The 16,406-nt window shown below is 44.4% G+C and overlaps 1 protein-coding gene across 8 annotated transcripts in view; it reads left to right on the top strand.

Moving 5' to 3' along the window:
- ZMYND11 (zinc finger MYND-type containing 11) overlaps nt 1-16,406 on the top strand; it is a 56,432-nt gene that overhangs the window by 8,129 nt on the left and 31,897 nt on the right. For all 8 annotated transcript variants that reach the window (XM_054390214.1, XM_054390215.1, XM_054390216.1 and 5 more), the window contains exon 2: nt 9,998-10,157. In XM_054390214.1, the coding sequence (XP_054246189.1) occupies nt 9,998-10,157 (160 nt within the window). The remainder of the gene's footprint in view (nt 1-9,997; nt 10,158-16,406) is intronic.

Below are 16,406 nucleotides of genomic sequence, written 5' to 3' on the forward strand. Positions count from 1 at the left end.
TTCACATTTTGCTGTTAAAGAACGTTAACTATATTATCTGGTTCAAATCCTGTGCCTTAATGTCTTCTTAGTTTAACTGCCATCCTTCTGGCTGAAAAAGAAACATGCAGGATTTCATCCATACCCTGCCAGTGCTATTCTATAGTCTCCATGAATATCTAGCCACATACACTTCACAGGTTTCAATATAAGTAAAAATTTGGGGGAGGGACACATTTCTAACAGCAGTTCTACATTCTTTTGCTGTGTGTGGTTTCCTGTGAAAGCTGATAGCATTTTCTTTTAAAAGTGGAGAAGACAATCCTTGTGCATCTCCAAACTGCACAGTCTGAACAATTGTATTGGGTTTGGCCAAGCTGGAGTTAATTCTCCAGTGCTGTGTTTTGCAGCAGCAGTTGATAACATAGCAATGTTTTGGCTACTGTTGAATAAGTACCCAGGCTATGTCTTTTCAATGTTTCCCTGCCCCAAGAGTACATTGAGGGATGGGCAGGATCTTGGGAGGGGACATGGCTGAGCTGGCATACCTGGACTGGCCAAAGAAGTATTCCATGCCATATGACGTCAGCTCAGATATAAGAATGAAGTAAAAGAAGGAAGTGGCGGGGATTGGTCCATGGCGTCTATCCTCCCAAGCAACTACCAAGCTTAGAGAGCCCTGCTTCCCGAGACCGACCATCGTCCTGCTAATGGGAAGTAGAGACTAACATCTCTCTCTTGCTTCCGCGCGGTCTATTGCTTTTGACTATTATTGTTATTAAATTCGCTTCTATCTTATTATTAGCTTTGGTCAATTTTTTTTTTCTTCCTCCCCTCTCCCCCTGTCCATTTAAGAGGGGGAGTGATAGAGCGGCTTTGGTGGGCATCTGGCCTCCAGGCCAGGGCCAAACCACCACAGTCTATTTTGGTGCCGAAACCCGGGAAGAAGAAAAAGAAAATACATATATATATAATATAGCTGTAAACTCTGCAGTTTTTCTATAAGCCTGCTGAAGATACAAGCTTCTGTGCTGGTCACGTGGCTTCTTGATAATATTTGCTTTGTTTTGGAAACGTTTCGGTTGTTTGGGAACATGCCGAGGCAGATAATGGCTATGTGTTTGTTTCTTCTACTTGTAGGGCTACTGTTCTGTGGGAGCTATGCTGGAGAGGTTATCATTTCTTTCTCCCCGCCTGAAATGAATATAGAGAATTTTATTATGCAGGCCCCCAAGATTTTGATCCATCCTTACGTGAGCTCTCTAGTACTGCTAATCAACGTCACTGGCATGTTACGGGTTTTGTGGAGTTTGGTTCCATCATGGTATGACAGGAAACAGCCCTTGGGTGGGGATATATTGAAACGTGCCCTGAGGTGGTCGGTCCCTGGGTGGCAGGGAGTGTGGAAGGATTTGGGCAGATTCCTAGGACGGTTATCACCTCCCATAGCCTGGGACTTTACCCCAGAAGATCTGAGCAATCCCACTAAGCTGACTCGCCATCTGATACAAGGGTGCCTTGCCTATCCCAATGAGAACCAACAACTTCTTGCACTCTACTGGGGCCTGGCCTGTGCTTACCGAGCCACAGTTCAGTGCTCTAAGAAAACTGTGGCTGAGGCAAGTACTCAAACATTACCTGAGGATATCATGGTTGAGATGGGGACCCAAATGACAGCCAAAGAAGTTGCCCCAGTAGTGAAAAAGAAACAGTGGACAAGGAGATCAACAGGTCCCTCTCATCGATTGATAAGGGATGAGGAAGATTATGATGAAGAGGCTGGTCCATCAACTGGGAGATCAGAGGCAGTGAGCGAGATCAAACAAGAAGCAGAAACTACTCGGTCCTTAACCTCGGCAGAGCTGAGAGACTTGCGCAAGGATTACAGCCGCCAAACAAGGGGAGCGGATTGCTGCTTGGCTGCTCCGGTGCTGGGACAATGGGGCTGATAGTCAACTGCTAGAAGGGAAAGAGGCCCAACAACTGGGTCCCATTGCCAGAAACAGAGGTATTGAAAAAGGGATTGCAAAGGAGACAGGCATATGTAGCCTCTGGAGACGACTCTTGTTAAGTGTGAGGGCAAGGTACCCATGCAAGGAGGACCTTATGAGCTCTCCAGGGAAATGGAACACTGCAGATGAAGGCATCCAGTACCTAAGAGAATTAGCGGTGCTGGAAGTTATCCATGGTGACTTAGATGATCAAAGTGTCTCCACAGACCCAGAGGATGTCCCATGCACGCGGGCCATGTGGAGGAAAGTGATCCAAGGTGCTCCAGCATTGTACTCAAGCAGCCTAGCGTTGATGTACTATCTAGATGAGGACACATGGCCTGTGGAGGTAGTGTCAGCCTGGCTCCAGAATTTTGAAGATAACCTCTGCACCAACTCATTCCCACGAACCAGTGCCTCACCTATTAGGTGTACCCCAAGAAACCAGTCCCCTTCTGCCCCAGTTGGAGGGAAGGGGAGACCCAGGCGCACGCCACGTGGAGTACTCTGGTTCTTCCTGCGTGACCAGGGAGAGGACATGAGGAAGTGGGATGGTGAACCCACTTATAAACTGGAAACTCGTGTTCGTGAACTAAGAGGGAAGACGGCGGTTAAAAAGGGATCATCTAAGAAGGCAGCAAAGGTATCTGCTGTAGAAAGCCAGGAGAGCAATCAAACGATCTTCCAGGAGGAAAAGAACTGAGGTTACACCCCTTGATCCTGATGAGGGGACCTCTGGCCACGTACCACCTGGATCAGACATTGAATATTCTGATGAAGACCAAGAGTAGAGGGTCCCTGCCTTTGGCCAGGAGAAGGAAAGGGATGACAGAGTATATTGGACTGTGTGGATTCGATGGCCTGGCACATCAAAGCCACAGAAATATAAGGCATTGGTAGACACGGGGGCACAATGCACGCTGATGCCATCTAGGCACAAAGGTGCTGAATCCATTTGGATTTCTGGAGTGACGGGAGGCTGCCAGGAGCTGTCTGTATTAGAAGATGATGTGAGTCTAACAGGGAGCAAGTGGGAGAAACATCCCATTGTGACTGGCCCAGAGGCCCCTTGCATTCTTGGTATAGATTACCTCAAGAGGGGGTACTTCAAGGACCCAAAGGGTTATCGATGGGCTTTTGGTGTGGCCACAGTGAACACAGAGAAAATCAGACAGCTCTCTACCCTGCCTGGCCTTTCAGAGAAATCTTTTGGTTGTGGGATTGCTTCGGATTGAAGAACAACAGGTGCCAATTGCTACCAGAACAGTGCACCGGAGGCAGTATCGCACAAACCGAGATTCCCTGGCTCCCATTCATGAACTGATCCACCAGCTGGAGATCCAGGGAGTGATCAGTAAAACACATTCACCTTTCAACAGTCCCATTTGGCCAGTGCGGAAGTCTGATGGAGGGTGGAGATTAACGGTTGACTATCGTGGCCTGAATGAAGTGACGCCACCACTGAGTGCTGCTGTACCAGATATGCTAGAGCTCCAGTATGAGCTGGAGTCGAAGGCAGCCAAATGGTACGCTACCATCGATATCGCCAATGCCTTCTTCTCAATTCCATTGGCAGCAGAGTGCAGGCCCCAATTTGCCTTCACCTGGAGAGGTGTACAATACACCTGGAATCGATTGCCCCAGGGGTGGAAACATAGCTCCACCATTTGTCATGGACTGATCCACAGTGAACTGGAAAAAGGTGATGCCCCTGAACATCTACAATATATTGATGACATCATTGTATGGGGTGACGAGGCAAAAGAAGTGTTTGAAAAGGGAGAAAAAATTATTCAGATACTTCTGAAGGCTGGATTTGCTATAAAGAAGAGCAAGGTCAAAGGACCTGCACAAGAAATTCAGTTCCTGGGAATAAAATGGCAGGATGGACGCCGTCATGTACCTATGGACGTGGTCAACAAGATAGCAACCATGTCTCCACCATCCAACAAGAAAGAGACACAGTCTTTCCTAGGCCTTGTGGGGTTCTGGAAAATGCATGTCCCAGGATATAGTCAGCTTGTGAGCCCTCTCTATCGAGTAACTCGGAAGAAAAATCAATTTGAATGGGGCAGTGAGCAACAACAAGCCTTTGAACAGATCAAGCAAGAGATAGCTCGTGCAGTGGCACTTGGGCCCATCCGCACAGGACCATCGGTGCAAAATATCCTTTACACCGCGGCCGGGGAACATGGTCTTACTTGGAGCCTCTGGCAGAAGACAGCAGGTGAAACCCGAGGTCGGCCATTGGGATTTTGGAGTAGAGGATATCGAGGATCAGAAGCCCACTATACACCAACTGAGAAGGAGATTCTAGCAGCCTATGAAGGAGTTCGAGCTGCTTCAGAAGTAGTGGGTACAGAAGCACCTCTCCTCTTAGCACCCAGGTTACCTGTGCTGCACTGGATGTTCAGAGGGAACGTCCCTTCTACGCATCATGCGACTAGTGCTACATGGAGTAAGTGGGTAGCACTGATTACGCAGCGAGCTCGACTAGGGAAACCCAACCACCCAGGAATTCTGGAAGAGATTATGGACTGGCCAGAAGGCAGAGACTTCGGAGCATCACCTGAGAAGGTGGCTCGTGCCCAGGAGGCACCACCATACAACGAGTTACCTGAAGATGAAAGGCCTTACGCTCTGTTTACTGATGGATCCTGTCGTGTGGTAGGAAACCATCGAAAGTGGAAGGCTGCTGTATGGAGTCCTACACGACAAGTTGTTGAAGCTGCTGAAGGAGAAGGTGAATCGAGTCAGTATGCAGAAGTGAAAGCCATCCAACTGGCTCTAGAGATTGCCGAGAGAGAGAAATGGCCAATACTTTACACAGATTCTTGGATGGTGGCTAATGCCTTGTGGGGATGGTTACAACAGTGGAAGAAGACCAACTGGCAACGCAGGGGCAAGCCTATTTGGGCTGCTCCATTGTGGCAGGATATTGCCAATCGAATAGAGAACATGACTCTGAAGGTACGCCATGTTGATGCTCATGTACCTAGGAGCCGTGCTAATGAAGAACATCAAAACAATGAGCATGTAGACAAGGCTGCCAGAATCGATGTAGCCCAAGTGGATCTGGACTGGGAACGTAAAGGTGAACTGTTTGTAGCTCAATGGGCCCATGAAACGTCGGGACATCTAGGAAGAGATGCTACGTACAGATGGGCTCGAGACCGAGGGGTGGACTTGACCATGGAAGCCATCACGCAGGTCACACATGACTGTGAAACCTGTGCTGCCATCAAGAGAGCCACCAGAGTTAAGTCTCCCTGGAACAGAGGGCGGTGGCTGGGTTTTCGCTACGGTGAGGCCTGGCAGATTGACTATATCGGACCACTGCCACGAACACGCCAGGGCAAGCGTTACATCCTCACCATGGTAGAAGTAACTACAGGCTGGCTGGAAACATATCCTGTAAACCATGCCACTGCCCGGAACACCATCTTAGGCCTTGAAAGGCAAATCCTGTGGCGACATGGTACACCTGAGCGAATCGAATCTGACAATGGGACTCATTTCAGGAACAATGCCATCAGTTCCTGGGCCAGAAAACATGGCATTGAATGGGTGTATCACATTCCCTACCACCCACAAGCCTCTGGGAAGATTGAAAGATATAACGGACTGTTAAAGACTATGTTGAAGGCATTGGGTAATGGGGCATGGAGGCACTGGGAGGCAAATTTAGCAGAAGCTACTTGGCTGGTTAATTCCCGAGGATCTGTTAACCGTCCTGGCTCTGCCCAAACAGAACACTTGCACACTGTGGGGGGAGATAAAGTCCCTGTAGTGCACATGGGAAAGTGGCTGGGAAAGGCAGTGTGGGTTGCTCCTCCTATGGGGAAAGGCAAACTCATTTGTGGGATTGTCTTTGCTCAGGGGCCTGGATGTACTTGGTGGGTAATGAGAAAGGATGGGGAAACCCAGTGTGTGCCTCAAGGAGATATGACATTGGGGGAAAGGTAATTTGAGATGTGAGTAATGTGAGTTGTATGTTGCAGAAAGTCAGAAAGTGAGAAGGATTCAAACTGATGAAGGCCTGCAAAGAACAAGAGCGACCCAATGGCTGAGACCAAGCTGGTGTTGGTGTCCAAGAGTGGAATATCCTGCTTCTCCTATCCTGAACACTCCTAAGTAACATCTGGAGGAGCAGAAGAACTTTTTTTTATATATTTTTATATGGGTCTCTGTGTGAAATATTGAGATGGTTTAAGTATGTAGATTGAATCACGAGTACGAGTAAGAAAGGATTTAAGCATGAGAATCAAATGAGATGATGAAAGGTACTGAATTGTGTAGAACCTGAGCGTGACGCAAATGGTATGGAATAAGGGGTGGAGATTGTATTGGGTTTGGCCAAGCTGGAGTTAATTCTCCAGTGCTGTGTTTTGCAGCAGCAGTTGATAACATAGCAATGTTTTGGCTACTGTTGAATAAGTACCCAGGCTATGTCTTTTCAATGTTTCCCTGCCCCAAGAGTACATTGAGGGATGGGCAGGATCTTGGGAGGGGACATGGCTGAGCTGGCATACCTGGACTGGCCAAAGAAGTATTCCATGCCATATGACGTCAGCTCAGATATAAGAATGAAGTAAAAGAAGGAAGTGGCGGGGATTGGTCCATGGCGTCTATCCTCCCAAGCAACTACCAAGCTTAGAGAGCCCTGCTTCCCGAGACCGACCATCGTCCTGCTAATGGGAAGTAGAGACTAACATCTCTCTCTTGCTTCCGCGCGGTCTATTGCTTTTGACTATTATTGTTATTAAATTCGCTTCTATCTTATTATTAGCTTTGGTCAATTTTTTTTTTCTTCCTCCCCTCTCCCCCTGTCCATTTAAGAGGGGGAGTGATAGAGCGGCTTTGGTGGGCATCTGGCCTCCAGGCCAGGGCCAAACCACCACAGTGGCAAGAGGGAAACCACCACCCCTGGCAAGAGGGAAGAAAGAGGAAGAGAATGACTTTGCAGATGGCCTTATAGGGTGCAGGATTTATGGGTAGAAATACGTCGTTTCCTGTGTCCACCCCTGTGGGTGGGCACCCAGGACACCAGAGGTGTATCTCATGCGGCAGTGGCAGGGGGCACCCAGCCTAAACTGCCACATTCCACCCCTTATTTCATACCCATAATTCCTGCACCCAAAACATATCATCAAATCAGAAACAACTTTCTGATGACATGTCTGGCAAAGTCCAAGTCTCCATCTGGGCGTCTTTCCAAAGAGTCTCTCCCTCGGGCTCAGGTAACAGTTCAGTCCAGCTCTTCTCCCTCATCCTGTGGAACCTCCCAGTGACGCAGAGTTCATTCTTCTGCACGGTGAACTCTTCATGGATCCGATGGAGCATCCTGGCCACCTGGAAACAACCTCATAACTTCTCAATCAAACATTTCTCCATCCACTCAAGCGGCATGTTTCCACCCCCCGGGGCAATCGAGTCTGAGCAATCAGGCTCCTCAACTCGACTCTTTCCACCCCTTGCAGGCAACAGCACGCTGAGACTTTCCAAAGCTGCACGGACATTTCCCAAGCCCAGTGCTGACCGCTTCCAGCCGCGGCCCGAGGCTAATACGGATGCACACCACACACAGGCACACCGCTCCCCCTGAGCGTACGCGTGCCAAGGCATGGAGGCATCCGGCTACACAGCCCTCCCCTGGAGAGGGAGTGGCTGCACTGCAACCCACCGAGAAGAGAGGCGGAGCCAGGTGCTAGGCGCCATTTTCGGAGCGCGTCCGAAAATCAGGGGAGAGATAACAGCGAGAGCCGCCGTCACCTCTGCAGCCGCGGTACAGATCAAAACCGCCGCCACCCCTCGGGCCACAAGAGCGGCTTTTCCAGCCAAAGCTATACTCGCTCCCTGGGTCCTCGGAAGCAGCTTTTGAACTGGAGCCACCGCCCGCCTTCTTGAGTTGCGGGAGCCACCGCTCACCGCCCCGCTGCGGCTAGCCCCCACCGCCGCGGGACAAGCCGACCCTGGTCTGCTTCCGACTGTCCCTCCCCCTTCCTCGGCTCCGCGACGCTCTGCTCGCCGCTGGCGCCGCGGGGAACAAAAGGGAAAGGGACAGGCACCGCATTCTTAAGCTTTCCCCCAGTGCCTGCAGCTATAGAATCGCCGCTGCCGCTTCGGAACAGCAGGAGGGATTCTACGCCACGGCTACGCACCAGGGTGTCCCCCTTTGCAGATGGCCTTATAGGGTGCAGGATTTATGGGTAGAAATACGTCGTTTCCTGTGTCCACCCCTGTGGGTGGGCACCCAGGACACCAGAGGTGTATCTCATGCGGCAGTGGCAGGGGGCACCCAGCCTAAACTGCCACAACAATGACTAAAGTATTCTTCAAAAAGCCACTGGAGATTTATTACCCCTGATTCATGGCTGAAGAAGAGATTGTTTAGTTTAGTTGGTGGCAGTATGTTCACTATGGTTGAGAACACAGTTTGGATTTGAGAAATGGGAGATTTTGGTCCTTGTGCTCCTTTTCACCAGTGCACACCCTGCCACAGTTGAAATAGGCAGATTAAACCTCTTAGCTGATTACAGTTATTTGAAGGCTTTTTGGTTTGTACTATATATCTCTTCTGTTCAGAGATGTGAGGGAGAAATAATCACAAAGTATGCAGATTCCATTCAGGAATTTCAGTGGACTGTGTTTCCACAGCTGTGGATAATGCAATAAAAAGTAAATGGTTTCCTCAGCAGGCTGCACTGAAGATTATGGCACTGACTTAATAATACTTGATTTCTGTTCTCAGACTTACAGCAGCCTGGTGTGTAACTGTAGGGAGATCTTTGCCCAGTGTCTGATTTGTTCTGTCAATAAAATGGTGGTACCTATGCTCTGTCTTCTGAGACAAAGACTTGAAGAAACTGCAGAAAACATGAATACTCTGGCTCCAATGTGCAGGTTGTGAGTACAGATTAAAACAGAAATTTGCTGAAAAACCAGTCAAGTTAGCAGTTGTTGACAAAAGGTAGTTCTAGTAAGCAAGAGATAATTTGCACTTGGAAAAGCTGCTTTTGTTTGTATAAATCTGTGCGTATGTGCCCACACATGAAACACAGAGAGCCTCGGTATTTAAACAGGAGAGTTGGGTTTGCCACTTCAGGCAGCTTTAAAGCTTCAGCACTTTATGCCTCAGCAAACTAATGGTACTCACCTGCACTTTGAAAATGAAGTAAAAGATTTGAGACTAGAAACATGCACCCACAAAACAATTGGTTCTAAGTCAGTTCACAGTTTTGCTGGGTGCACGTGGTTACAGCTCTCTTCACTACTGCATGTTTTTGGAATACTGCTAAAAAGAATCTGAAGTGTAATGATCTTGAAACAGGTCATCTTTATTTGAGGAAGGATCAGTTTATGTTGTGTACTCCAAGTTAACATTTTGTATTGGTCGAGAAGCAAACTGTACTGGGCAAAGGCCACCATTACACAGCAGAATCTCATGGCTGTACAGTTCAGGCTGTGTATGTTCTGTTCTCACTAGTGCAGGTCAGCAGAGTGTGATTACTGTGATTATCTCGAGAAAGGGAGAAAACCTTTCTTACTGCTGGAACTCCAGCTCCTGGGTTTCCATGTGACATAAATGACACGTTATAAACGGGTTGTATTCACAGGTATCACAGACCTGTGGGTACATCTCCAGGCTCATTCTGTAGCATTCATGCTATAAGAAGTGTAACAGAAGTGGAAGCTTCAGTTAAAGATGTCTCTTAGGGGCATAAATGGATGTGGGAGCTTAGGAAAGACAAGCCCAAGCAGTGTGCATCTCAGTTTTGGGGTGTGATAAGGTTTTTTTCGTAGAAGATTACTGTTGTATTACATTTCATCTATGTGTAGATGATAACTTCAAGGGGAAGAAAAGATTATTTGGAGTAAAAGTGGAAATTGTATAATTCTGGAGGGTTTGAAAACAACCCACAATTTAGATTGTGTTTTATTTTAAGTAATTTGAATACAAGTATTTTTTGCTTGTGCCTTTTGTCCTTTAACACTAACACTTAAAGATTAATGTGCTTTGTTTGCAGGTACATGTCCCGAGTCCATGGTATGCATCCCAAAGAAACCACACGTCAGCTGAGCTTAGCAGTCAAGGATGGGCTCATTGTTGAAACCCTGACAGTGGGGTGTAAAGGGTCAAAAGCTGGTATTGAACAAGAAGGATATTGGTTGCCAGGAGATGAGATTGTGAGTATAAAGTCTATGAGAAAATAAATCTTGCTTTCTGGTATCTTAGCATGAAACTTGTTTTGATTTCTGTTTACAGTTATTTATAGCTGCTGTGCTGGTGCTCATGAGGGAAATAAAGCACTCTTAAACTTTTTTAACCTTTTTTGTTCTAATGAAGCTCTTTCTTGAATTCCAAGTTTTCTGCTGTATAGTGAATAATATTGGTATTACTTGAAATCCTCAGACATCCTCAAATCCCAAGGAGGTAATCTTTTTTAAAAAACACCATTTTTTATTTATCTTGCTGTAATCTGAATCTGTGGAAGGAAGAACTCTCTTTCAAAAATGCTGCAAGAAGTTGTGCATTTTTATATGAACACACATGAAAAGATGTCTTTTACAGACACCTGTGAACACAAAGGGCAGTTAGGAAGGATTTTCCTAGCAAATGCCTTAGAGGCATCCAGACATTGTTCACCTGGATGTATAAAATAAATATTTAAACCAAGTTAAACATTTTGAAAGTTCTGTGAAGTGAAGAAAACCATCTTTTCTCTGTCCCTCTGCAGCTGAGGTGGAGTGCCTTCACAAAGTTAAGTGAGAATAGTCCCATAGGCTGGGAAAAAGCGTGCACAAGGGCTTTGACTAGTTCAGAAGTGTGGTATCTTAGTTAAAAGACCATGTTTTCATGAAAAAAAACACACACAGAAGTTTGGCAAAGCTTTAGAATACTTGAACTAGTAATTGTTGCTTTGGAATATAAATTGGATGAAGTACTAGCCAAATGGGCAGCGTTGGCTCAGGCATAGATAATCATTTAAATTTTGAGGAAAAACTGTTAGGGAAAATAAGTTCTAAAACCCACCACAATACTCACTGCATTATTACAGGCATCAATAAGAACCCAGAAGTGAAACAACAGCTTGTTTTTTTGTTTTAAAGTGAGAGAAACAGAAAGCAGAAACAGGCAGTACCTGTAACAAAATGCAATTTGGTTAAAATATCCCAGTTACACCAATTTAAAGTATTGAAATATGTGTTTAATGTACATACGTCACTGTTGAGATTCTCATTCTAATTTCATTGGAAACCTTCTAGGGATCCTTCAAAGGGTATGTGGCTTTGTTTTTACTGTTATCCTTGGCAGTAAAGATCTCAAAATGACAGCTTAGCCCTTTAAGGTATTGCTTATGTCAGTTCTATCTGCTTTGAGATAATGTTCACTGAGTAGACTCAACATAAAGTTTGAGATCTGTAGTTATCTCAAGCATTCAGTGCGTTTGTTTCCTCTATTGCTAAGGGAAAAAAAGGGAAAAGAATGCAAATGGCTCACAATAGCCATTTCTTAAACAGCCATTCAAAAAAAATGTTCCTCTACTCAGTAGCAACATTTGTGTAGCAAAACTTGTCTGATACCCAGCATGTAAGTCCCCAGTGAGTCATCTGAGTGACGTAGTTGTTCATCTCAGAATGAAAGAGTTGTCTGCCTTGACTGAAGATGCTACTTAAGTCGCACTATGAATAACCCCTTGGTCAGAATTATTGACTGTTTTCAGCATGACTGCTAATGACTGCTGCACTGTGCAGTGTCCATGTGTCTATGGCCATCTCAGTTGTTCAGAACACCAGTGCATGTTTGACTTAACAGTTTTATGCCAAAGTAGGAATCAGCTTCTGATCCAGGCCATGTTTCAGCAGTATCCAGCTTCCAGCTTCTTGATCCTGATACTGAACTGAAACACTGCAGACAGAAGAAGCAAAACACGTCAACTTGGTATAAAGTCATTCTTTTTGTTCTTTCATTCCAAAAATTTTAATGAGTAGCAAAGGGTCATTGTCATCACTCAGCATCAGATCAAGCACTTCCCGTTCTCCAACAAGTGTTCATCAGACTTTAGCACTTGCAGACAGATCTGTGACCCATTTGTCAAAGTTGGTGTGACTGGTACTACAGGAACTTGGAAAGCTCATAATGTGAAGGAGGCTTGCGAGCTGATCCACCACTTACTGACATCAGTACAAGAATGCCCTTGGATTTTTTATGGGGTTTTTTTGGCACTACAGTGGAAGTCAGTAAGGACCAGCTATTCTAAGGAGTTAGCAAAGGGATACATTGCAGTTCTCCCTCCCCTGTTTTTCATTTGAGCATTTACTGCATATTTCTTCACATTTTTTTTTAAGTTTTGAATCAAAGTGTTCACATTTTCAATCCATGTTCAAGCACAGAAATGACTGGCCTGGACCACAGAACTGCTGAGTATCTGTATCTGTTACTCACCTAGGTGCCTGACTGGAGGTTGCCACAAGACCTGAAGGTACTGGGTTAAATGCTGACTGTGGGCTGATTGCTAAATGCTATCAGGAACTGGACATAGTGTGGAAGCACAAAGAAATAATTAGATAATCCATGGTGCTTACCTGTGTGTTTCCAAGTTTTCTCTCTCTCCAACACGTTGACATAATGATGGATCTCTGCAGTAAGGACATGATCTCTGATAGGGTAACTCTGAGCCACCAGAGAATATGTTAAAAAGTGGTGCTACTTTGCTATCATTATTCTGTTGGCATCTTGAAGCTATGGCAACAAAATGAAGCACAGCGTCGTATATTTAGAGATACCATAGAAAAGAACAAGCTGAGGTGCAAAGATGGAACAGTCTCAAAGGCATCAAATGGGACAACTCATGTCAGAAGGGGAATATTCTGAAAAACTTGTGAGAAGAATGATCAGATTGAAAATAGTATAAAATTTTTCTCTCAAGTGTATGTGGGAGAAATATTATCATGTAAGTTGCAAAATTCAAAATGTGGAGTCCACGGCCAAATGTGCTGCTGTATTCCAACTGACACTGAAGGGTTGATGCCTATACAAGAAATTTGCTGCAAATCCTGCTCTGGGGCTTGTGCTTGTATTCATCTTGTTTGCTCATTTGCCATCAGTACAGGTGATGTGCACATCTTGAAAATGTGTTCTCATCCTACAGGTTTTCTCATCTTGGAGATTATCAGTGAATTTGACACCAAATAAATGAGAGAAGAAATTATTTTCCATTGTTATCCATGATTTTAGTTAGGAATTTTGCATTTTCGCTGTTTGTTGGTGCCATTGTTATGTAACTCCTCAAGATCTCTGCAGATTTTCTTCTTTGCAAGGGAAATATCAGTCCTGAATTATGGTAATGGAAGCTTACTTTTTCTTTCTAAATCTTTATTTATTTTTGTCACAGAACTTGTGGAATTTGAAACTGCTATTTATTATTAGCATAAAATAAATTATGTCCGTGCTCTTCAAGTTTAGAAAAAAGATTGCAGATCAGTGTTCTTAACTGTTTTTAATGTAGATCCTGAAGACAAGAATCATGAATCTCCTTACTTGTTCACTTCTGTTTTCAGTTATGCCATGATTGTTATGTACTTTTATATGTCTAAAATAGTGCTTAGTCTATTCCCAACAGAAGAAATCAAATTAAAGCACCAATGTCATATAGCTTTGTGGAGGGAGAGGTACAGTTCTTAGAGTTAGTCTTACTCATTTTCATATTGTGTGATATTTCTGCAGACAGTGTTCATGGAGCTATTTTGAGCATGCTAATTCTTCCCACGATTAAAGTCATAAAACTGCACTGACCCAAAGAGAGGCATTCAGTTTACATGTGTTCATAAAGCCAGACAATATTGTGATCTTCTAAAGTAAACCTATGTTACTAACACATCACTGTTGTTTGCATCTGCATACAACGTATCTGGTAGCAGTGCTGTGCTTGAAGTTGGTTCACAGTGGCTACATTCTCTAATTGGATGTGCAGAGTATGGATTCACACTTAGTTAAGGCACTTGGAGCTATTTCTTTGCTGACAAAACATGTACGAGGTGATTACATTTTCAAGAAGTTACTCTTTTTCAGAGTTCTATTTTCTGATTGTGTAATTGATTGCTGGTAGAGAGAGTCAGCAATTTTTCTGGCTAAGTGAAGTCTGGCTTTGGGGTTCACAGTAATTTTCCTGTGCATTTTGTCCTCTCCACTTCTAAATTATTGCCTCTTCAATTCTTGTGTTACAGACTTTTGTAAAGTGTAGTGGAGAGTGTGTGGTTTGCAGGAGCAGTTTGCTTGCTCTCCCATGCCTTTCCCTGACGCACTCACGTATTCATAACTTGCTAGCTCATTAGCGCTTGTTCAGAGTTACTCCAGATACTTTCAGGTCTTGAGGCTGTCTAAATAATCCATCTCTTTACTCTGTCTCCTTTCCCATCATTTTAACCTTTGTTGTAACCTACTGTGAGTTTTGAAGGTGATTTCATTAACCCTAATGACCCTAAGCACACACCCAGTGATTGTTGTGATTTGATGTATTGCAAGCTCAATTTTGCTAGGATCAATCTATGAGAAAGGAATATTTTGGCTCTTATATTTGTGTTAATGTAAATTGCTTTAGATTGAACAAAGGCTGTACTCCTTACTTGTCCAGATTAATTGCTTTTGTAATTATATTGATTTTTCCATACTAGGTCAGTATTGGCAGCCAGAAGCTGGTCTTGAATTGGCTATGTCATCTTGAATCTCCATAAATACAAATATAATTGCAAACAGCTTAAGAACAGTCACCATGACGGCTGGAATTTTTTTCTGTACATGAACTACATTGTAAAACCAACCAACAACCAACCAAACCTCAAACCAAAATCAACCTGTGTAGCTCCCAGTTATTGCTAACAAGACAGGGAGGGACTTCTAGCTAAGTTGAGGAATGCTTTCAAAGTGCATCCCATTAATTTCAGCTAGGAGCAGAAGGATAATGTGAAACAGAATAGTGACAGCCAGTGCCTTCATCATGAAAGCTCTTAGAACTGTCTGCATTGCCTTTAATCTGAAGTCCTGTGTGAATTCAGTGATCCAAAGCCAAACATACCCCAAACCATAGGAGTTGCTATTTCTTGCATATTTTAAGAAATTGAGGATTTTCCAGGCTGGAATGTTACAGATAGATTCCTAATTACCCTGGAAGCACTAGTGTTCTTTACAGTTGGTGATTCACTGAAGCAAATAGTGAATGATCCTGTGGGAGAGAAAAGTTCAGATTGGCTTCCATCTCTTACTCCACACATCAGAGAAAGCATGTGAGGAGGCTTTGAGTATCAGGCCAAATAACAGTCTGGTCATGCAAAGGCACTCCAGGGGAATGAGCTTCTGGAACTCTTGGAATCTTTCTTTTCCATCTGTCTTTTCATCCTCTAAGGTCCCATCGCTCAGGGTTTACTTCGCTAAGAGGCTGCCATCCTACCAATCCCCACAGCGTGCTAAAAGCAGAGATTTTTCTTGCACAAAGTGCCCAAATGTAAAATTCTACATGTTAATGAACCAAAAACTAATGTCCACTGGTGTAATATCCTGCTGTGAATTTGTGAAAGTTCAGAAATATTTTCAAATTGCCATATCAAAGTGTACAATATTTTGTCCTTGTGAAGCAAGTTAGAATTCTGACCTCCCACCTTGTGGATGCTAAATTCTTGCTGTGTTAAAGCCAAGACCCTCCCTTCTTTGTGCATTAAGGCTGTTAGCATGCAGCTCATGAGCGTGGCCTCACTGCTGTTCCAGAGGCTCTTCCTGTCTCCAGGTTAAGGATGGATCCAAGATGGGTTAAGGATCACCAAAAATTCTTTGCATTCCTTTTCTAATCTTGTTTTCCTCTTTGTATCTGGTTGGGAGTATTTCTTCCCTCTCCATTGCTCATCATTATTTTCAATCCTCTAAAAATAGAGCTCACACTGTTTTTGGAGGATTTTGCTATTAGCAAAGACACTGTAGTGTCTTTGTCACCACATAGCTAAGAGATGATGCTTCTTTTAAATGTCATCAGTATCTTCACTTGCCTTTCTCAGCTTTGTCAACTTGTCTTTCACAAGTTCATTCAGCGTAGTGCTGTATTCTTCTTTGAGGCTTTCACTCACTGTTGTGGAATTGAGATATTGATGGTGTTCATAGATTTCACAAAATGTTTTTTCTGATTGGAGGGATGATGGTTTGCCTACGGGTTTGAAGTGAGCTAGCCAAAGTAATTTGTACAAGGCTTCCATCATGGGACTTAGCTGATGCTAATGGACTAGATGACATAGCTCAGCCCATCTTGAGTTTGTTCTGAAAGTGTGGATCTTGGTTTTTTCCACTTCTGTGCCAGCCCTGACCTAGTAATGTTTGGTTTATTAACCTCGTATTCAAAATGCTCTGCATCTCTGGCAACTGTTTTGAATCTTTTGTAGTTGTGTCATGCT

This window comes from Indicator indicator, chromosome 20 (assembly GCF_027791375.1).
Source record: "Indicator indicator isolate 239-I01 chromosome 20, UM_Iind_1.1, whole genome shotgun sequence".
In the NCBI taxonomy this organism is placed as follows: Eukaryota; Metazoa; Chordata; class Aves; order Piciformes; family Indicatoridae; genus Indicator; species Indicator indicator.